Source organism: Orcinus orca, chromosome 1 (genome assembly GCF_937001465.1).
Source record: "Orcinus orca chromosome 1, mOrcOrc1.1, whole genome shotgun sequence".
Classification (NCBI taxonomy): domain Eukaryota; kingdom Metazoa; phylum Chordata; class Mammalia; order Artiodactyla; family Delphinidae; genus Orcinus; species Orcinus orca.
The window spans coordinates 208,214,598-208,236,782 of NC_064559.1; the positions used below are offsets into that span (position 1 = coordinate 208,214,598).

A 22,185-nucleotide genomic window follows, 5' to 3' on the forward strand; every position below is an offset into this window, starting at 1 on the left:
GGTGCAGCCTGACACGGCCCCACCGTGGGCCCCGCAGGGCCGGGCCCACCTTCGCCCTGGCCCTGCCCACCTGCAGCCCTGCACTCGTTGGGGAAAGGCCTGTGCTCAGGTTTGAGCGGAACTGGCAGGAGGCCGCGGGCTCCAAGACAGGGCTGCGGAGCACAGCCACCTGGAGGGTGGAGGGGTGGCTCCTCGGGGCAGATGTGGCCGGGCAGGCGGCGCGGTACCAACGGCCACACCGCATCTTTGCAGGGGGCCCCAGCAGCTCTGCAGGCCACCACCTGGCGGCGTAAAGCCGGCATCGCAGGTGGACAGACACCTAAGCTCAGGGCGTGGTCAGCATGTGTGAGCATGTGTGCCTGGCTTCTGCCTGAGTGTGCATTCGTGTATGTTCCTGAATGTGTGTACGTGCTTCTTTGTACTTATTTTTATTTTTATTTTTTTTGCGGTACGCGGGCCTCTCCCTGCCATGGCCTCTCCCGTTGCGGAGCACAGGCTCCGGATGCGCAGGCCCAGCAGCCATGGCTCACGGGCCTAGCCGCTCCGCGGCACGTGGGATCCTCCCGGACCGGGGCATGAACCCGTGTCCCCTGCATCGGCAGGCGGACTCTCAACCACTGCGCCACCAGGGAAGCCCTTCTTTGTACTTGTGAATGTGTTTGCATTGGTCTGTGGACCTGGGGTGCATGAGTGCACACATGTAGCGTAGGTGTCTGTATGGTTCTGTACGTGTGGTTGTGCATTCACACCTGTATGCTGTGTGTACACGTGTAGGTGTGCACTCTTGAGTGTGGGTAGGTGTGTGTAGCGTCTGGGGAACATTGTGTGTGCGTGTGTGTGAGGACACTGAATTGAGTGTGGGTAGGTGTGTGTAGCGTCTGGGGAACATTGTGTGTGCGTGTGAGTGACGACACTGAACTGCGTGCAGGCTGCTTGCGGCTTTTGTTGGCGGGAGGGTACCTGTGGATGTACAGGCATGTCTGTGATGGACACCCACAAGCGTGAGTGTCACCTGTCCTCCCCAGAACCAGCCCTCCTGGTGACCTGGGCAGCCTCCAGTGTCAGCTGCGGGCAGAGTGGGCTCAGGGATGGTCCTCAGGGCGCAGTGGTCTGGCTCCAGTTGGCTCTCCCTCCCCCCTCTCCCCAGGCCCACTCACCACGTGGGGGGCGCCGGCCCTTGATGCTGGAGTGGCCGGAGGAGCAGGACCCGTAGTTGGACAGGGTGCTGGCCGGCGAGCTGAGGTCAAAGTTTGGTGGCTGGACCGACGTGGTGGTGTTGGGTGAGGACATGCCCGAGTCAGGCTGCTTGGTCTCCAGGTCAGCGGATGGATCCCGTGACAGCACACGGTGCTCCACGCTCTGAGCGGGAGAGGGGGCTGTGAGGGCAACCCCGCTCCAAAGACCAGCGCACCCTGGGCCAGGGTCCTGCTCGGGCACACCCTCGCTGTGTGACCTCGGTCAAGGCACTTCCCTCTCTGGGCTCCCTTCCCCATCATCTCTCAGGTTCTTCCCAGGCTAAGATTCAAACCCACCCCCGCAGTGGCAGGACCACGGATTCCTGGAAAACTCCCAGCCCTGGCTGGTCTCTGCTCAGGGGGGTTGAGAGGCTCTGCTCAGAAGAGAGGGAGGACGCTGGGCTGGACCCCAAGCGAGGGCGGCCACGGCACCAGCCTTACTCCTTTCTCATCAATGGGCAGAGGGCCAGGCTCCAGCGTGGCGAGGAGGCACCGGCGCTGCTGCAGCGGGTGGGAGCATTTGCAGTAGCTGGGGATAGGGGAGGGGTGCACGGCACCTCCAACGTGCAGGAAAGACTGAACTCCCGACCTGGCCAGCAACCACCCTGTCTCTCCTTGCCGGACTGGGACGAATCCCAACATGAGCCTAGCCCCTGTCTCCTGATGGGGTCTTTGGGGAAAGGACGGGGCCTGGGGTGGCCCAGCTGAGCTGGGGGGGCAACCTGAGCTCAGCCATCCCCCACCACTGCCTCTCCCCTGCCCACAGGCCTGACCCTCCCTCCAGGGAGCGGGCTGGGGTGGGGGCCCTGCTTACGTTGCCCATGCTGGCCCTGCTGCCGGCAAGGCTGCGGCTCGCTTGCTGGCTGCCTCCAGCCCAGGCCAGCTCCTCCCTGCCTGAGAACTGTCACAGGTCCCCCGGGAACGGGAGGCCGGCCTGGCACCAGGTAACGGCTGGTAAGCGGCCATGCTCATTGGCCCCGTAATTAGGGGCTCTGCGGGAGTGTTTGCCTTTTCTGGGCCAGTATCCTCCATGGCTTGAACCGTCACTGCCGCAGCTGGGCCCGCCTTGTGAGGGGGCCAGGTCCTCCACACTCCACCCAGTTCGGGGGGGCCAGGCCCTGCTGCCTTAACCCCTGAGACAAGGGGAGCCATAGGAGCTGGGCTTGGGGAGGGCAGCCTGAACATGCTCTTTGCTTGGCTGGCTGAGGTGGGTACTTGCCCAGCCCTGACAAAAGTTAGGGGCAAAGGCTTTGCAGCCTGGGGGGACGGCTTCAAATTTCATCTCCTTCACTTACTAGCTACATGACCTTTCCATCACTTGTCCTCTCTGTCTGTACCTGAGTTTCTTCATCTGTAGGTGGGTATAACAGCACTGCCTGCCCCATTATGTTATAACAAAGATTTTAAAAGTTAGTGAAGTACCAGGGCGTGGTAGCCAGTAAACGCCATATGTGTCAGCTGTTAGTACTAATTCGCTGTGAAGATGAACTGAGATTACATCGTAAAGCACTAGGCAGGGTAGGGTACCTTACCGGGGTCAGAATTCAAGGAGTGGTGCTTGTTTGCTCATTGCCTGAAGCTAAAGCCTCCATCAGGGGGCGCCAGAGGGCGCTGGGGCTCTGTGGACCCCTACTTTCTCCGGATGGCCCTTTCTGGGGGGAGTTCTTCCTTGGGGCCGGATGCCATCTCTGACCCCTGGGCCTTGCTGTGCTCTGGAGTCCCCAGAACCAGGGTGCCCCCATATGCTCCACGACAGGGCAGACAATGCTCTGGGCAGGGGGTCATCGGCCTTCTCTCCTCCAGCCTCATTCCGCAGCCCCTCTCGTGGCCAGGCTGCCCCCCTTCTGAAGATGCCTGTGAAGCCAGCCCTCTTTCCTCCCTCCTGCGCCAAAGCAGACGTTGCACCAGAGGAGCCAGAGCCCAGGACTGGGAGCCACCCACATCTGCGCTCAAGTCCCAGTGGGTTCCTTCATGGCTTTGTAACCATAATAAAATAATTTGAAAACACTAACACAGGTTTTCAATTATGAAGTAGCCACGCAGTGAGCAAACATGCAGAGTAGTGGTGAAGAGAGGCAGCTCCAGGCCCGGACACCAGGGCTCCACCATTTAATGACTGGGTGATTGGGTCTCCTCAAGACTCAGTTTACTCACCTGTGAAATGGGGGTACGAGCGCTCCCTACCTCAGAGTGTGGTGGTGAGAGTTAAATGAGCTAGTTAATGCCTGTGGGCAGGTGAATGCACTTTACTGTTCCCACTGGTGTGTAAGTGTCGTTGTTTCTCCGAGCCTTGGTTCTCATCAGGACGAGGCTGGTCCTCCTTCCCTCGATATTTCTGCCCGCACACCCTCACTCCCCAATGGTCAGTGGTTCTGGCCTGAGAGGTCACGTGGGGTAGTGGTCTAGGGCACTTACTCCTGTGACCCCGGGCAAGGGGCCTCACTTCCCTGAACCTCAGCTTCCTCCGTGGTAAAAAGGGTAACAACACCTACCCCTGCGGGGAGGTGGGGGCAAGCTGTGGGGGGAATGCAGTAACGCGGGGGAGCAGCGCCCGGGGCGTACCAGGTTCTCCACGGTGCGCAGGTAGCGGGTGCAGTGGCTGTGGCCGTTGTAGTCCGCGAGGTCGGCGGCCGTGTACCCGTCGCGGTCGCGGACGTCCAGCTCCGCGCCGTTCACTACCAGGATCTGGCAGCACTGCAGGGGCGCGCAGTGAGGACCCCCGGCCGACAGCCGGGACCCCGGCGCTTGGGCAGCGCTGTGCTGAGAGCGCGGCGCCAGCAGAGGGCGCCCGCCCCTCCCGCGCTCGCCCGGCCTCCCGGCCACGCCCCCGGCCCGCCCTCACCTCCAGCTCCCCGTTCTCGGCGGCGTCATGCAGCGGGGTCCCGCCCCACAGGTCGGCCGAGATCTCGCCGCCGTGCAGCAGGAGCCAGCTGAGCACTTTGGCGTGACCGCGGCTCGCCGCGAAATGCATGGCCGTGGCGCCGTCCTTGTCCTGCTCCGACAGGCTTACGTCGGTGCAGCTCACCTGGGGGGGAGGGGGCGGAGCACAGAGGGGCGGGGGCTGGGCGCCAGGCCCCTCTTGGCCCCGCCCCCGTCCCGTACAGGCCCCGCCTCTCCCGGGCCCCAACCCCGACCTGTCCCCGAGCTCACCAGCCACACGATGACCGGGCTGTGGCCCATCTGCGCCGCGGCGTGCAGCGGGGTCATGCCGTCGTGGGCGCTCAGGTGCGGGTCCGCGCCGCACTCCTGCACCAGGTACTGCGTCACCTCCAGGTGGCCCTCTTGGCACGCCAGGTACAGGGGCGTGGCACCGTTCTTGGTTTGGGCATTCACTCCCCTGCGGAAGACGCAGCACCCACCGCGGGCTCTCAGTGCCCGTCCCCCTCCAAAGCTTTCTTCACCCCTCACCCGCTTCCGGGGAGCTCTGGAGGGCTGGGAGGGTGGGTTGCAGAAAAACCTAGTGGCTGGACCCGGCTGCCCAACTCCCTCTGGACTCAGTCTTGTGCCAGCCTCCCTGGGTGTGGGGGAGGCCCTCTGGCTTGCTCCCCACCTCCCCCCGGCAGCCTTCTTTCTGCAATGCACATTTGACTGAGCTAGTCTCTGCCCTCAGTAAATAGCCCACCTTTTTACCAAGGTCTACAGGGATGCGGTGACCTGGCCTCCCCCTACCTTTTCAGCCACACTGACCCACAGTCAGTGTGAGTCCTCACACCTGCTGTCAGACCTCTGTACCTTTGATCATGTCCCCCCTCTGTCTGGAATGCCCTTCCCGCCTCTCTTGAAGACTCGGTACAGATCCCTCCTTCATGAGGCCTGCCCTGATTTCTCCAGCAGAACAGGCCTTTCCCACCTCTGTGCCTCATACTCTGCCCTGGGCTCACTCCATGGGCCACCTGTCATGCTCGATCATAACTTATTTTGGCCACTGCCGCCCCCAGAAGACTGAATTCCCAGAAGGCAGAGTGGTAGTGTCACCAGATAAAACACAGGATGCCCAGTTACGATCTGAATTTCAGATAAACAACAAATAATCTTCTAGTGTAAGTCCCCCAATGTGGCATGGGATGTGCATACACTAAACCATTATTCGTTGTTTATCTGAAATTAAAATTCAGTGGAATATTCTGGTTGTGGTTGTCATCAGCCTGGCAACACGACGGGTGCCGCCGTCCACTGAGCACCTCCCCTGCGCTACGACACTAGCACACAGGTCCTCACTGCATGTCCTAACTTAGGTCCTACTGTCATCCCCATTTTGCAGTGGGACAATTGAGGCCCAGGGGCTGTGACTTGCCAAAGGTCACACGGCTGGTAAGTGGCACCGGAGCACAATCCGTCTGTGTGATGCAGGCCCGGAGGCACAGCAGGTACGAAGGGAGCGAGGAGAGGGATTGGGGGAAGGGCTATTCCATGTCTTCACTCCCTCAGCCTTCCCTCGGGCCTAGCTTGCAGCTGTCACTGCCCCCCATCCCTGCTCCCCAGCTCCCACAGAAGGGTCCTAACTGGGGAATCAGTCCCATGAAGTAGAGTGCTGCTGGGAAATAGGGAAGCTGTCCCTGCCACTGGCTCAGCCTCAGTTTTTCTGACTTCACAATGTGTGTGGATGCCAGGGTGCAGTTACCAGATCCAGACACTAGGTGGAGCCACAATCTAGGCCCAGGCAGAGGAGCTCGCAGCGGGTCTGGGACACAGAGGGTGCGGGGTAGGGAGTCGGAGCTGAGTCCCTCTGGGCTGGATCAGCCCTCTGGGCCCCAGGAAGCGCAGTTCTTCGTCCGACTTCATATCCTCCCACCCACCCACCTCTCCCATCTATTTGCTCACGACCTCGATCACACGCTCCACCCCCACCACCCACGCCCTCCCTCCCTCATCTAAGTGTCAGCCGCGTGTATGGTAACGTGGGCACCAGGCCACCCACTCCTCCTCCATCTGCCCCCTCACCCACCCTCTTGTCAGCCACCCACGACTCGGCCCCTCGCTCTCACACACCCCTCGGACCCTCCCGTCTGACCTCTCCCTGTCCCTAAAACCCCATCCCTTTTCACTTGCCTGACCCCTGACCCCAGGAGGCTTGCAGCGCCCACCAGGCACGCAGCCCCAGCTCACTTCGTCCTCCTGACGTGGGAACAGCCCCTCCTCAGGCACAGAGCTGCCACTTCGGGGCTGACACCGAGTCTGGGACGGTGCCCGGCTGCCTGCCAATACCCCACCCGTGTCGGGGGCGCAGTAGTACTGCGCACAGAGGCAGACAGGGTCACGCCCACACGCCGCACCTCAGGAACGCGCTGGCTCTCGGCCACCGGCCTCCACGCCCCGGTGCCAGCACTGCCCCGCTCCCACTTTCACAAGCTGGTGCGTCAGGAACGGCCCGTTTAATATTTCATGACCGACACTCGATGGCCTGAATTATTCACCCCGTAACCAAGGCGCAGCGAGTGCTGGGGTCCTGGGGCTTGGAGACTGGAGGGGCCACCGCCCAGGGCCCACCGGGCTGTCTCGGGGGAGGCCTGAGGCAGTGTACGCAGCTCAGGGCGCCGGATCTGCCGGCAGCCCTGTTCTCCCAGTCCACCCCGCCTGGCTGGGATCCATGACCCACGGGTGCCCAGCCAGCCTGAGGAGGTCTCAGAAGGTCTGATAAGCTGGCACAGAGCAGGAGCCGGGCAGGAGGGGGAAGCTGTGCTCACAGCCTCCTGCCAGGCCCCTGGCTGACAACCCCAGCTGGCGTCCCTGGTACGGAGGGAGCGCTCAGTAACCCATACGGGAGTCACAGCCCCCAGCCTGGGAGACCCCAGAATACGGGGCAGATTTGCTGATGAGCCGGGGTGGGAAAGGGGGTCCTGGTCTTGTTCCTTTCTTCTGTGTCGACCTGGAGGCAAGAAGAATGGGCACCCTCATACGCACTGGGGTAAACTCTAAAAATATGGAGGAGGGACTTCCTTGGCGGTCCAGGGGTTAAGACTCCATGCTTCCAATGCAGGGAGTGCAGGTTCAATCCCTGGTTGGGGAACTAAGATCCCATATGCTGTGCAGCGTGGCCAAAAGATAAAAAACATATATATATATATATATATACACACACAGGAACAAAGTAAATTAATGAATTTCGTCCTTTTTTTTCTTTTTTTTTGGCGGCGCTTGTGGGATCCTAGTTCCCTGACCAGGGATCGAACCCGGGCCCTGGCTGTGAAAGCGCCAAGTCCTAACCACTGGACCGCCAGGCAATTCCCAACACTAGTCTTTAAATTAATGAATTTAGATGGAGAGAGAGTGAATTTATATAGTAGTAGAGATGACGATAACGGATAACAATGACAGTGGGTACCATCTACTGAACAAACTGCTCTGTGCCAAGCACTGGGATGCGCGAAGTACACATGGTCTCTATCTACTCCTCCTAAAGACCTTACCCGGTAGGTGTCAGAATCGTTCCCCTTTTACAGATGAGGAAACTGAGGCACAGAGGGCTAGGATCCCTTGAGAGGCAGAGGGGGACCCAGTGTGAGAAGGACCTGGCGTGTGTGCCACCCACAAGTGGTGTCTCGCCTCCCATCTCTGTTCACAAAGCCGTCCACGCGTGGGGATAATGATCGTTGCTGAGACACGCTTGCAGAGCCCTCAGCAAGGCCTGGCGCCGTCGCTGTATTTTAGGATCCCTCCTCCCTGTGCCTCTGTGGGAGCACTGCTGACCTGGGGTGTCCAGGCCCCGACAAGCATGGGTCAGGCCGGGCAGCATTTCTGCTGCGGAGTCGCTGCCTAGAGCAGAGGGATGGGGTCTCGGGAGACCTCTGGCCTCAGGACCCGCCCGGCTCCAACCCATCGAGTTCTAGCCATAGTGACGCCATGGGTGACCGGTCCAGCCCCAGCCCCTACTCTTGGCCCTGGCCTCCACCCACCACCCCAACTCTGTGGCTCACTGTGCAGGGCCCCGGGGCGTTCTCTAGCACCCCCCCCCCAGCCTCAGTTTCCACATATGGCAAATGGGCATCACAGCTGTTGCCTCTCCAAGCCTCTTGTGAGAGACAGAAGAGGAATCTTTGAAAATTGCAAGGTTCCTCCCAGGGAAAGCAGGGCTTGGCTTCCTGGTACCGCTGCCACAGCCTGACCCGCCAGCCCCCTCACACCGTCACCTCCACACTACCGGCCTCGAGACTGACGTGGCCACGCCCTAACAGGCGCCCCTCACCCCACCGAACACCTGCTCCTCTTGGCTACGGACAAGCACACACCAGGCCTTCTCAGCCTCCCTGGATGGGCCCTCGACCCTTGCCCAATCTCCAAATGTTGGGGTGCCCCAGGACCTCCTTTCTAAACACACTCTGCCCCTGGAGAGGTCATCTACTTCCCAGGGGTATAGGTCACCTGCCCCAGTGCCGCTCCCCCCCAGCTTGGACCTGGAGCAACTGCGGCCCCTGCACCAGCGCGCAGCTCACTCAGCCACCTGGGCATTGAGCAGCTTCTTGAATTTCACTTGCCTTTTTTTTTTTAAATTAAAAAAACTTTTTGGGGCTTCCCTGGTGGCGCAGTGGTTGAGAGTCCGCCTACCGATGCAGGGGACACGGGTTCATGTCCCAGTTCGGGAAGATCCCACATGCCGCGGAGCGGCTGGGCCCGCGAGCCATGGCCGCTGAGCCTGCGCGTCCAGAGCCTGTGCTCCGCAACGGGAGAGGCCACAACAGTGAGAGGCCCGCGTACCGCAAAAAACAAAAAAACTTTTTGACCATGCCACCCAGCTTTCGGGGTCTTAGTTCCCCGACCAGGGATCGACCTGCGCCCTTGGCAGTGAAAGCAAGGCGTCCTAACCACTGGACCGCCAGGGAATTTCCCCTTTACCTGCCTTTACATGGAGCAAATCTCTCCACACTCTCCCTCGAACTACCTTCCCCCCTTACTGTCCCCATTTCAGTGAAGGACACCAGGCCACCTTCCCCTGAGTCTTGGGCAACACTGGACCCTTGAGTTTTTACAAGTCTGCGTCTCCCTAGCAACCATCACATAACGATACTTTTCTTCCTCTTGGGAACAAAGATGATATGGACAAACTGTAACTATTAAGCAAGTCACCCTGATGACACAAAAGAAACATGGAATGCTTGTAAAGGTTTGATAGAAATCTCCGTCCAAGATTGCTGCCACCTTACTGTGACCGTTGCCACTAGGAACAAGGACTGACCTGCCCACAGAAGCAGACTCCGGTCAAAGAACAGCATTTCCAGTGGCCCTCCCCACTGGCAATCATTTCTGCCCCAAGGGAGGTCTGCTAGGGGATGATCTCCACAAGGATTAGATCTGGCTGTGAGGTGAGTCCGCCCTGAACAAAGACTCGGAGCCTTTGGCGTTTCTACCTCCCTTATCCTCTAATCACGCCTCCTGACTTATTTGAAATGAACCCAAATGAGGCCTGGCCCAGTGAAGCAATGCAGCCCTGATTTGAGGAAGATTCTAGAACAGCCAGCTTTACACCCAATCCATCAGCCAGCCTGGACTATCCCCAGAAGGCTTCACTCTGGTCTGCAATTCTCCCAGCCTTCCAGGCCCTCCTGGCTCGCGATGAGGCCAAGCGGGACCCCCCCTCAGGCCTCTGCCCCGGCCAGTTCCACCTGCAACGCTCCCAGGCCAGGTCTTGGCATGGCTGGTCCTCTCCCATTCAGCTCTCGCCTCCTCAGTGGGGCCTTCCTGGACCCCCTCAATTTAAAGAAACCCCCCAACCACTTCCTACGAATACCCCGTTTCACTTCCTAGCACTTGTCCCCTTTGAATTGCCTTGGCACTTTTTTCATGCATTCCAGGGACACACATCACGAGGCTGCCACACGCCAGGGCGGGGCAGAGCTTGAACACAGTGGAGACCTGCCTGCTCAAGCTTGGTTCCACCAGGGCTGCCGCACACACCCCGACACACTGGAAAATAAGCAAGAACGTCTCTGCGTGCACACGTGCCCTTGACCTGGCTCCTTCTTTGCCCCTGGGAGCCCCCCAAGTTGTCTCCATGAAGTCGTGAGGACTCACTACATCCCTAACGCTAGCGGGGCTGGGCACTTAGGGTACATGTGGATGCTAATCGTTGACTGGATAAATGTGGGAGTGAGCGAGACGGGCAGCCAGGCCCGGAGCTCTGTGATGCCTCCTCGCACGTGGCCTCAGCTGGTCCGTTTGCCAGGCGGGCCCTGGGAGGCCCAGAAGGGAGTTCTGTCTGAGGTCACGGGCAGTGAGCTGCTTGCAGGGCCGGACAAGACCCAGGGATCCCAGACTCCTCAGTCCTTCAGTGAGTATTTACTGGGTATCAGGCACTGGGCATACATGATGTGGAAGAAGAGATGTTCTCATTGCCCGGGGAGACAGACGGTAAGAGGATGTGCTGAGATGCACAGAAAGTAATGCCAGGTAATGAGGAGGGTGCGGTGTGGGGGAAAGGAGGCGGGAGAGGAAGCCTGGGAGGGAGGGCGTGTGTCTTCTTGGGGCAGGTGCTGATCTGAAGGAGGCCTGGGGCCGGCCTTACTGAGAAGCGGAGACGGAGCAAAGCCTTGAAGGGGAGGAGGGAGCGGCTGTGGGCTCTCCGGGGAAGAGTGAGGCAGTGGGAATGGCCTGTACAAAGGCCAAAGGTCGGAGGGCAGGAGCAACAGGAAGCCCAGGAGGTAGCATAGAGGAGGTGGAGGTCAGGTACGGGGGTGCCAGAGCGAGGAGGGCCTCTGGGCTGCTGTGAGGAAGCAGCTTTCCCTGTCCGTGAGAGAGAAGCCTGTGGCCGGTCTGGGGATCTGACTTGTGGTCTCCAAGGTGGGCACAGCCAGACAGGAAGCGGGCAGGGGGAGGGCAGAGAGGCCAGCTGGGGCCCCAGTGACATGACAGGCTTGGACCAGGAGTCACCGGTGGAGGTGAAGGCTGTCCCCACTGAGAGGGGCTTCTCATGACTCCACCAGGCCCCTCCTTTCTCAGAGCCTCCACCTGGGTTAGGGTCCCCAGTGTGCCAGTGTGGCTCCCCCCAGGCCCTGCTGCCCAGAACACCAACAAGTGCCCGGCAGGGAAGGGCAGCCCCAGGCCCAGGCCTTCTAAGGGGGAGCTGAGCCATAGGCCTGGGGCTCCCTAATAGGTGAGCAGCTAAGGTTTCCTGTTCAAGGCAGGGGCTGCCTGAACCCTTCCAGCTGGATGGGGCCCCAGGAGGAGCCAGGCTCCATGAAGCTTGGCAGTAAGGAAGGAAAAGGGGGCCACCCAGGTGAACTTGAAAAGGCCCTCAGAGGTGAGCGCCTGGCCCAGGAATGGGAGACGGACCCAGAGAGGAGGTGCAGTTTGGCCAAGGCCACACAGGGAGCTGGTGGGACCCCGGGTGGTCAGTTAGCCTCTCGGAGACACCATTTCTGTATCTGCAGCACCGTGAGGCAGGGACATTTGTCTGTTTGGTTCACCGATGTATCCCTGACACTTGGAATATTGCCTGGCCCAGAGCAGGTGCTCAAGAAACATTAGTTAGATGAGTCAATCTGTAAAATGGGCTGATTACAGAGCTACTGCCTAGTAGCAGGTGAGGCTCAGACTACTGCTTGGTGTCAGACCCCTAGGAGGCATTCAGCAGGTGGGAGCTGGTCCGAAACCTTTGCGCAGACTGGTTTTCCAGCTCTCTATGACTGGTAGACCACGGTGGGCCCTGCCCCCAGCCCTCCCCAGCCTCAGTGCTCAGGCCTAAGGGTCCCAGCTGAGCCCAGGGCTCCCCTCTGCTTACTGAGGCCCCCAGCAAGCACATGGTCGAGGCGTGAGATGGTTCCTGGGCCCCAGGACCCTGCTGGCAGGATGGTCAGGAGCTCTGAGGGCTACCTGCTCCTGTCCCTTCTGAGCCCCAAATGGGGACGTGGACTCCTGGCTCTGCTCCACCAGCCGCTAGTGCCCCTGGCCAGGAGGGCTGACCCTCCTGACTCTACCTCCCTCAGACCCAGGGCCTGAAACAGCCCCAGCCCAGCTCCTGCCAGCCCCGTGTTTCTAGCTGAAGGACTCTTTTCCCCAGGGGGCTCAGAGGGAGGGTCCCATGGGGCAGCAGCCCCTGAGGTCACGGTGGCAATTCCTCTGCCTCTGGGAAGACTTGCCCAGTGGACTGGGAGAGACTGGAGGAGGGGTGAGTGGGTACAGGCCGTTCCTGCGGTCCTTTCTAATTCCCCAAGGTGCCGCCCAGCATTAGCTGGGCCCTCCCCCGAGGCCGCCCAGCCCTCCTGCGCCTCTGCAGCTTGTCATGGCCGTGGCTCATGGCTGCCCACAGCCTCCCGGGCAGGATCGGGTTTCCCACCGGTAGGAGCTCTCCCTCCATCACCTGCCGCCAGGGAGAGCTGAGCCCTTGTGAATAATTCACAGTGTTTCACAGCAGGCCAGGGAGGCTCAGGAGAGCAGGGCAACGGAGGCCTCTAACGCTAGCTGCCTGGGTCCCCTGACTGCACCCTGTGGCCTGGGGCAGCCTGCACCTGTGCCCCTCCCCAGCTCCCAGCCCTGGGGTCCCCCGCCTTGGAGGGCATGAGTCTCTACTTCCGAGTTAGGGTGTGGGCACTGGCCCCCAAAGCCCCCCGCCAGCAGGCCCTACCTCAATGCCCAGCACCCCCTCCTGCCTGAGCCCAGCCTGGCAATCACACAAAAGTGCCTCCTTATCAGCCAGGTCACGCGTCGTCACTGTGGGAATGGAGCCCCAGGCCTCTGTCCGCTTCCCTGAGATTCATGGGGGGCTGGTGGCCACAGAGCTGGTGCCAGGGCCCAATCACGGCCAGCACCACAGCCTGGCCTGCGAGCACCAGGGTCCCCCGGGCCCTGAGCCTTCCTAAGGCTGGAACCCCAGCCCATGGAGGCTCATCGTAGGCCCCAGACTTCTCAGGGAGGAGGGGCTCAGGGGCCAGGCTGGGGCTTCACCCCTGCCCCCCACCAGCACTTCCCGGGGCGGGGCAGAGCCCCCTCAGTTCACACCATTGGAGCTAAGTTGGCATGGCCACCAGCCTGACTTCCTGGGGCCCATCATGCGTGATGGGGGAGGCCGGCGGGTGCGAGAGGAGGCTGCCTCTCTCCTCTTAGGGCCCCAGTGTCCTCCGTGATAAGTGATAAGTGAGGGGGTGGTGTCAGAACCACCTGGGTGGGGGGTGGGGACATGCACAGGGGCAGCGCCCCAGCCCCTACCTGGGGAGTCTATGTCGAGTCTGCGACCAGACCCCCAGGGTGCTGATGGCTGCAGGTTGGGAGCCTGCACTCGAGGGTGTTTGGGGCCTCCTCCTTGAAATCCCACTGATTTGGGTGTGACCCAGACCTTAGCTCGTCCAGGAGCAGAGGGTTCACGCCAGAGTGGTGCCCAGTGGCCTCTGGCAGGGATGGCTGTGAGGAGACCCCCGGCTGGTCTTGCACGAATCAAACCAGGGAACCCCTTGCTTAGCAAGAATGAGCCAGGCTCAGCCGTCCTGGTCCCGGCCTGGGGGCTTTGAGCTGCTCTGTATCCACACCGGCATGCCTGCACCCAAGGGGCTGCCAGACGCAGCCACCCTGCCAGCGGGCCACGGGGCCAGGCTGGCCTCCTGCTGCTCCCTGGTGCCCAGTGGCCGGGCAGGCACCCTTAGGAGTGGAGCCAGGGGTAAGGACAGACCCTCCCACCCTGTGACTGCTCTCCTCCTGAGGCTGGGTCCTCTGTCACCACTTATTTCCCAGGTACCCCCTTGAACTGACGAAGGTCACCAGGCAGAGCCCCAGGGCCACTGATGTCCCACTCCCTCAGACAGGGTCTGGGTGGCTTTCCCCCAGGACCCCTGCCTCCCTCTGGGTGCACCTGGCTCCCTCCCTCCCCCAGGACCCCGTCCCCACGACTCCCGTGCTCTTCAGTGAACCCCATTCTTCTGCACACCCCATCCCACCCTGGGGCGTGCCCAGCCCACTGCTCAGCTGCGTTCTCAGACCAGCCGCTCTCCTCGCGAGGGCCGGGGAGGTTCGGGAGCCCCATCCCCCTGGCGAGTGGGAATGAGCTGACCGGCCACAGGAGAGGACAAGCTGCCCTCTGACAGGCGGGGGCTGAGGGCCCAGGAGTCTCCCATCACTGCTGGGTAACTGACGTGGCTCCCCCTCCTTCTTGACTGGGGGTCGAGGAGACGCTCTTCACCCCTACGTCCCACTTAGGACAGTCTTGCAGATTAGCACAGGTCAGAGCCGGAGAGCCGCCTGCTGCAGGCTGGAAGCACCCTGGAGATGCACAAGGGCTCTGCGTGCACAGCCGCTGCGGCTCGAGTGCAGCTCGTACCGGGGGAGTGTCTGCTTGCAGGGCTCTGGGGCCTGTGTCTGCCCACCAGGAGGGGAGAACTTTCAGCTTCGGTGGGAGCTGTCTCTGGCCAGGCCCCTGGCCACGGGGATGGCCCAGAAGCACTAATTCCCCCGGCGTGCTGGAGGGGCAGGGCCGACTACAGGCACCCCCCAGAGCCCTGGCCCGCCCCACCCAGAGGCCCCCTGAAGCGGAGGGTCCTTACTCAGGGTGGTGGCCGACGAGGAGCCTCAGGGAGGGGAAGTCTCCTTTGGCGGCGGCGTAGTGAAGAGGCAGGGCGCCTGTGTCTGTGGCCACGGTGGGGTCCCCACCGCCGTGACGCAGCAGCCAGTTCACCACCTCGGGGTGGCCGAAGCGGGCAGCCAGGTGCAGGACTGTGGCACCAGAGTTGTCTCTGTCCTGTGGGAGGAGAGCCCGTTAGTCCTAAGGCCTGGCCCTGCCCCCACCCCCCGCTCGGACCGCGTCCTGCCTCCCACCAGCCACTGGGGCAGTTCTGTCCTCAGGCACCTGACTGGCCCTCTTTGAAGCTCAGTCCATAGCGGCAGCACGATGCCATTCATGCTGGGCTTTCTGAGGCCCGCAGGGCACGCTGTCATCGCCCCAGCAGGAGCACCTGCCTGTCACCCAGGTGCTCAGGGGACACCTGAGGGAGCCGCTGGGCCAGGAAGAGTGGGTTGTTGGGCCCTGCTGTCAGGGGTCGGGGGAGCAGCCCCTGCGCCCAACCCCTGCCTGCTCCCTCTCTTCGTCCCCAGGTCTCACAAGGGGAGAGGCCTCCGGGTTGACGCATGTCCAACGACCCAACCTCAGTGCAGAGAACTGCCCCACCACCAGCGGACTCCCTGCTCGCAGCCCCCCGCCCCGAACAGGCTATGTCCTTGCCGCTGGCTACTGGTGGGCAGGGCCGGGGCAGTCAGCCAGTGGTGGTACGTGTGGGATAGAGGCAGCCCCTGGGAAGGGCTTGGGCAAGACCCCTCCCAGGCACCCCAAAGGGGCTGATGGTTTAGGCCCAGGAGTGTTGAATGCGTCTTCCGTGAACATCCAGGTGTGCGTGTCTCTTGCGGGAGGGGGTTGGCAAACGCTGCTTATGTGACCTGCAGGCCAAGACAGACAGACACCCAGAAGGCTGGACTCAGAGGCTGGGAGTTTGGGACAGTGGGCACCGGTTCTAGAACAGAATGAGCTCCCAGCACTAAGCACGTGGGGGGACGGAGAGGTGGGCAGGGAGCTGGGCAGGGGCTCGGGGAAGGGGGTGGGGCAGCCGTGGACCTCCGCCCCCGCCCCGAGAGAGGGCATTTGGGAACAGGTGTGGCCAAGGCAGGGGGTGCTGGAGAGACCCTGAGCTTAAGGAAGGTGAATCTCAGTAGCATGAGAACCTCTGAAGCTCCTCTAAGAAATGCAGGGAAAAGAGGGGACAGAGGGAACAGGGCCCAGGGGCACGACGGGGAGGTCACAGTTAGGGGCTACGGGGTGGGGGGCAAACAGACCGGCTGTTGGGCAAGAAGAGAGGCAGGAGGAAGGGGGGGCAGAGAAAACAGTGCAGAGGAAGCGGAGGGCGATGCTGAGACTCCTGTGTGTGGAATGCCTGGGGAAAACCAGAGACAGGCGCAGTCTGTCCTCCTGAGCCCAGGGGAAAAGGCTGGCTAGGGGTGACCCAGACAGGCCCATAGTGAAGTATGCCCTGCGCCCCAGCTCTTGAGAAAGGCCCTCACTTCCCACTGGCCTTGGGGATTGTGGGTCTGAGGCTCCAGGGGGTCCTGATGGCTCTGGGCCTCTGGGTGAGGGTGGCAGTAAGGAGAGAATCACAGGCCTCTGACCTGTCTCCAAGCTCCAACAGCTACGTAGGCCCCAGGAGCCTGTCTCCAATCTCCAACAGCTACGTAGGCCCCAGGAGCCTCACGTGCTATGGCCCGTACCCTAAAGCTGCTTATCTCCCTGAGCTGAGCAGGGCCCCGGATCTAGGTCATCCTCCCCCTACACACACACTTCGCCCCCAGCACCCAAGCCGCTGGGGCAAGAGGGTGGGAGACTTGATAAGCCGGGCACAAGGCCGCCTGCTCCTTGTGCTGGGGAGGCTTCTGGCCAAGGTCGGACACCGGGATCGGGAAGGCATGCCACCTCCCAAAAGAGTGGGCAGGGACCATGTGCCAGGAACTCCTGATAACAGAGCTAGCCCAGAGATAAGGGGCCAGGCCATCTCCCAGGAAGGGTGGGATGGGAGGCCTGGCCATCCTGAGGCCAGGAGGTGGGGGGATGGGGTCTGGGCACCGCCAGGACACAGCCAGCCAGCTCAGAGTCGGCCCTGCTTCCTCTCCTGCTGTATCCAGTTAACACAGTGGTCCTTGTAAGTGGGAAATCAGTTCTGTTCCTCCCTCCACTGGCTTTGCCCTACAACCACAGTATCGGGCAAATTCCTAACGCCAGCCTATGAGACCCTCTGGGACCCGGCCCTGCGGTTTTCTCCCTCCCTCACCCCGCTGCAAACATGCTCGCCTCCCTGCCGTCCCTGCTACAGGACAAGATGCGTCCCCCTCAGGGCTTTGTACTCCCTGCTCCTTGGGCTTGGAGTTCTCTGGTCATCACCTGGCCACTTCCCTCCCATCAGCCGAGACTCCCTTCAGAGGTCACTCCACGGAGGGGCCTTCCCTGGCCACCTTGCCCACGCAGCTCCCGTCGCTCCCCACCACGTGGCCTAGCAGTACCTGGCGTTACCTGGTTTACTTTCTAGACTGTGTGCTTGCTGTTCACTGCCCCCGTGGACTGGCGGCTCCCGGAGATCAGGGGCGCACCTGAATCCCCGGGCCTGGAACCTGCTGGATGCTCTGCGTCCAGCAGGATTCAGCAGGAGAGCTACACGTGAGGGCCTGAGCTGCCTTCTCCAGATCAGGAGAGGCCAGGTTGGCTAACACCAGCCTGGTGGCCATTGACTGAGACCCACTGGGGTCTCAGGGCAGGAAGACTCGGGCTGGGCTGAAGCAGCTGGGAGGCCAGAAGGTGCCGATGTCCTGGGATCAGCTCAGGTCCTTGGGAGGCCCCCCCCCATTACCAGCCTCCACCCTCCCCTCGCCTTAGGGGCACACGCACCTCAGCCTGGGGTGGGCTGTAGGATTTTGTGCAAACCGCCCCCACCCCACCCCGGCCCCCTGCCACTTCCCAGACCTGATCCTGGATGACATGGGCTTCTGACTCCAGGCCCTTTGTCCCCCTCCCCTGCCCACTCTCCAGGACTCCCTGGATCACTGTGTTTCCCCCACCCCCCAGTTGAGCCCCATTCCATTCTGGTTTCCTATCACCCAGATGCTCTTCTAGGCAGTGGCCAGGGCTTGCCAGGGCATCTGCCCGGGTACTCTCAACCCGGGGAGCCCACCCCGCCCCAAGCCCTCTGGAGGGAGCTCCCAAGCCCACCCCCCCTTAAGACCCGAGGGCTCCAGACCAGAACTCTCTCCTGGGGAGAAAGCCCCCCCGGGTGCCCCGTGCGCGGCGCGGACTCACCTGCACTCTGCAGCCGCCCTGAGAGAGCAGCCACATCAGGCAGCTGAGGTGGCCGGTGGCGGCGGCGTCGTGGGCCGGCGTGGCGCCGTTGCGCGCGCTGGCCGCTGCGGGCAGACCGGCCTCCTCCACCAGGAAGCGCAGACAATGCAGCTTGCCGGCGCGGGCCGCGTGGTGCACTGGCAACGCGTCCAGCGGGTCGCGCAGCGAGGGCCCCAGCAGGCGGGCGGCGTGCAGGGACCTCAGCACGTCCAGGTCGCCCTGGCGCGCCGCCTGAAGCGTCCGCTCCAGGGCCATGGTGCCGCCCGCGGCGCCGCGACCCGGGGCTCAGCGCGGCTCCCGGGGCGCCATGCGTCTGTCCTCGGGCACCGGGAGAGCCCGCGGCGCGACCGTCGGGGCCTGCGAGTGGGGAGGCGGAGCGGCTGCCGGCCCGGCCTCGGCCCCGCGCTGCCTCGCCCGCTCCGCTCCGCCTCCGCCGCGCTCTGGGGCTGGGGGCCCCCGCGGCGCCCAGCCTAAGCCTCGGGCCCGCCCCCCGCGCCGCCTCCGCCCGGCCCCGCCCGCCGCGGTCCGAGTCCCCCGCCCGCCCGCCAGCCGCAGCAGCGCCGAGGGCCGGACTCCGGTGACAGAGGCGGTGCGCCCAGGGACTTCTCTCCATATTTACCTCCGGTCGAAAAGCAGACCCCGGGACTTCCCTTGCTCGTCCAGTGGTCAAGAATCGGCGCTCCCAATGCGTGGGGCGCGGGTTCGATCCCTACTCGGAGAAATAAGATCCCACAGGCCGCGCCGTGCAGCCAAAATATTTAAAAAAAAAAGCAGACCCCGGTGATCAGAGCCGTCCATGCGCTGGCGGGCAGAGCCCCCAGACGAACTGATTCATCCACCCAGTGCCAGTTCCTAGGCGCTGGGGGACACGAGCCAGCAAACGATGACCGCAGTTCCAGAGAGTGACAAGTGTGATCAGAGCAGGAAAACGGGGACTTAGTAAGTTATAGGGGCTACGTGGGCAGTCGGGGAAAGGGGAGGTGCGGTGGGCTGGGCTTTATTCAAAGGTGCGTACGTAGGCGCATTCCAGGCGTGCGAGACTTCAAGGGCAAAGGCCGTGCGCTAGGAACAGGCCTAACAAGTCCCTCAGGGGCTCTGGGGCTCTGGGTCTATGCCCTGGCAGGTGGCCATGGGTGCTGGGCGCTCAGCCCTCCTCGGTCCCTCCAGACCCCCAAGAACTGCCCACGTAGCCTCCCGGAGGCAGGGAGGGAGAGAAGGGGAAAAGGACAGTAATGCCTGGTGGGCTCCGGTTTCCGGATCTAGAGACCCTGGCCTCAGCGAGCACCCAGAGCTGCCGCTGGCTGTCTGTCTGAGGTGGGGGAGTCAATCGTGAGCTCGAGGGCCCGGGGCTGCCGAATGGAGAGAGACGGGAAAGCAAGGGCTGGGGGGCAATGGGGAGGTGCGCCAGAGCAGCTGCCCGGAGAGCAGGGCCAGGACCCCTCCCCAAGGGGACAGGATGGCCCTGGGAGGGCAGCGGGCCAGAAGAGCACACGTGCGCCAAACCACCCTGCCTGCTTGGCCGGAAGCCCTTCGTGGGAGCTGGAGGGAGGCACAGCAGGCTGGACAGGAGGAAGAACTGCTAGAAGATAGGAGCTGTGTAGCTGTGGGAGCACAGTCAGCACATCGGCAACTTTGAAACTTCCTGTGCCCTTCCTCCCCGCCCTCCCCGTCACCCCCCACCTCCCCACTGAAGCCCCGTGAGGGCTGTGCACTGGGCTATTTCACCCAGCGGGTAGCGGGACAGGCACAGGATGGTGCTGGAAATGCCTTAGAGGGAAGCGGCTTCCGGGAACAGTGGGAATCCAAGTCCCTGGGACCAACACCAGGTGGCGCCACGTGCAATGGGCTCCAGTGCTCCATGGCACCCGCCTAAACTGGAGCCTCTGGGCCTGAGTGGCCAGGTGGGTTTCCAGCCACTTTCACCACGCCAGACCTGCCTCACTCTCCCATGGGACCTATGACGGCTGGGGTCTGGGACCCCTACCCAAGGCGACAAGGGGAGGGAGGCGTCTTATCCTGTCAGCCTCAGTGCTTCGACTGGCTCTTGGTGCCTGCCACAGCTGCCCTCCTCTAGCCCACCGAGCGCAGCTGTACCCTGAGGCCTGCGAGTGGCAGGGGTGCTTTGATGACAAAGAGCTAAATGGCTTATCTTGAGGGCCCCTCCCTTGTGCTTCCTCCATGGAAAAAAAAAAAAAATCCCTGCACTCCCATGTTGGCTCCCCTGGTCCTGGACACCCTCAACTGTCACATGGTTTTGTCATTTTGGGGTCCAGATGAGGGTGACGTGCTGCTGCTATGGCACTGGGCAAGGCAGGAGAGACAACCTGAGCCGCTCCCGCTGCTGACAGAGACATCTCCATAAAAGTCACGCGTGAGCACTCATCCTTGCTGACCATCTTGTCAGACTCCTTTCTGAGGATGCCAAAGTCAGGCTGAGATCCAGGCCTTCTGTGTCCTTTCTGGGCTGCACTGGGTCCACGGGGTCCTGCTCAGCATCTCTAGCGAACCCACGCCAGCAAGAACATATTTTTGGAAGCCCTACTGCTTACCAGGCACCATGCCAGGTTTCACCTGCATATTTAACCCCATAGGGATGCTATGAGAGAGGTACAACACTATACCCATTTTACAGCTGGGGAAACTGAGGCACAGGGAGTTTTTCTTTAAAATTTGTTTGTTTGGTTTTGTTTATGGTTTCCTTTGCTGTGCAAAAGCTTTTAAGTTTAATCAGATCCCATTTGTTTATTTTTTGTTTTTATTTTCATTACTCTAGGAGGTGCATCAAAAAAATCTTGCTGTGCTTTATGTCAGAGGGTGTTCTGCTGATGCTTTCCTCTAAGGGTTTTATAGTATCCAGTCTTACATTTAGGGCTTTAATCCATTTTGAGCTTATCTTTGTGTATGGTGCTAGAGAATGTTCTAATTTCATTCTTTTACATTGTTTGTTTGGTTTGGTTTTTTTTTTTTTTTTTTTTTTTTGCTTTACGCGGGCCTCTCACTGCCGTGGCCTCTCCCGTTGCGAAGCACAGGCTCTGGACGCGCAGGCCCAGCGGCCATGGCTCACGGGCCCAGCCGCTCCGCGGCATGTGGGATCCTCCCGGACCGGGGCACGAACCCGTGTCCCCTGCCTCGGCAGGCGGACTCTCAACCACTGCGCCACCAGGGAAGCCCTGGTTTGGTTTTTTAACGTATCTTGTCCACAGTGGCACAAATAGAAAGGGGCAAAGCTCAGGGGCTGACACTCACAGAGGCTGACCCTGCTGTGCCCTTCTTCCCTCTGCACCTGAAGTTCCCCTTTCCCAGAGCACCCACAATGTCTCCCACACTCCAGATGTCAGTTGAGGGGCTCCCTCCCCCACCAGGAGGCTTCCTCTCATTCTTCTGCTGGGATCAGGCCATCTGCCCACCTGTTGTGTGGAAAACACCTGTTCAGACCTCTCCCCCCACCCAAGAGCAGGCACCCAGGTGGAGTGTGTCCCCACTGTACCCTAAGTGGTTCCAGCTTCCCTAAAACCTGCACCCCCATACCCTGTCCACTTGGTTGTCTTACCTAAGTTCCCCTGGTTATAAATGACTTCTTCCTCCAGGTAACCAGCAAAACCCCCAGAATCCTTTGGTTGAAGGGAACAGCAATAGGAGAAGACAGGAGAGACTTAAAATCTGGGGTAACTGAAAATGGAGTCTGCTTCCCCACCCTCCAGGCTTCAAACCGTGGTCCACAGGCATGGAGGGGGATGTTCTAGAAAGAACCTTCCTCCCCAGGAGCTAGTTTCAGGGCATCTCAGCAAGGATGCAGATGTTGGTGCAGGGGGGCCTGTCGGCACAGAGCTGAGTGAGCCAGTGTGTGTGGCCAGGGGTGGCATGTGGGGCATCAGTTAAGGATCCATGAAGTCCTTTTCTTGAGCCCCTAAAGAATAATTAATGAGGTAATTCTATGGTGGTCCAGTGGTTAGGACTCCGCGCTTTCACTGCCAAGTACACGGGCTCAGTCCCTAGTCGGGGAACTAAGATCGCAAGCCAGGCCGTGTGGCCAAAAGAGAGAGAGAGAGAGAGGACATTTAATAACCTTGGAGGAGGCCGGCCCATAGGTACCCTGAGCTCAACGATTCAATTTGAGGAGACAGTGGCTCAGGCATGCCCAGGCTCTGCTCCGCTAGATGTGTTGAC

General features: G+C 61.3%; 1 protein-coding gene across 4 annotated transcripts in view; it reads right to left on the reverse strand.

Moving 5' to 3' along the window:
- Positions 1-18,460, reverse strand: part of ESPN (espin) — a 31,732-nt gene extending 13,272 nt beyond the window's left edge. For 3 of the 4 annotated variants that reach the window (XM_033432813.2, XM_033432812.2, XM_004272333.4), the window contains exons 1-6: positions 17,980-18,460; positions 14,696-14,889; positions 4,386-4,572; positions 4,078-4,260; positions 3,798-3,929; positions 1,158-1,359 (exon numbers count right to left, since the gene is read on the reverse strand). In XM_033432813.2, coding sequence (XP_033288704.1) covers positions 1,158-1,359; positions 3,798-3,929; positions 4,078-4,260; positions 4,386-4,572; positions 14,696-14,889; positions 17,980-18,273 — 1,192 coding nt within the window. In that variant the 5' untranslated portion in view covers positions 18,274-18,460. The remainder of the gene's footprint in view (positions 1-1,157; positions 1,360-3,797; positions 3,930-4,077; positions 4,261-4,385; positions 4,573-14,695; positions 14,890-17,979) is intronic. The other variant, XM_049711244.1, reaches the window with a different exon arrangement.
- Between the last annotated feature and the right edge of the window lie 3,725 nt (positions 18,461-22,185).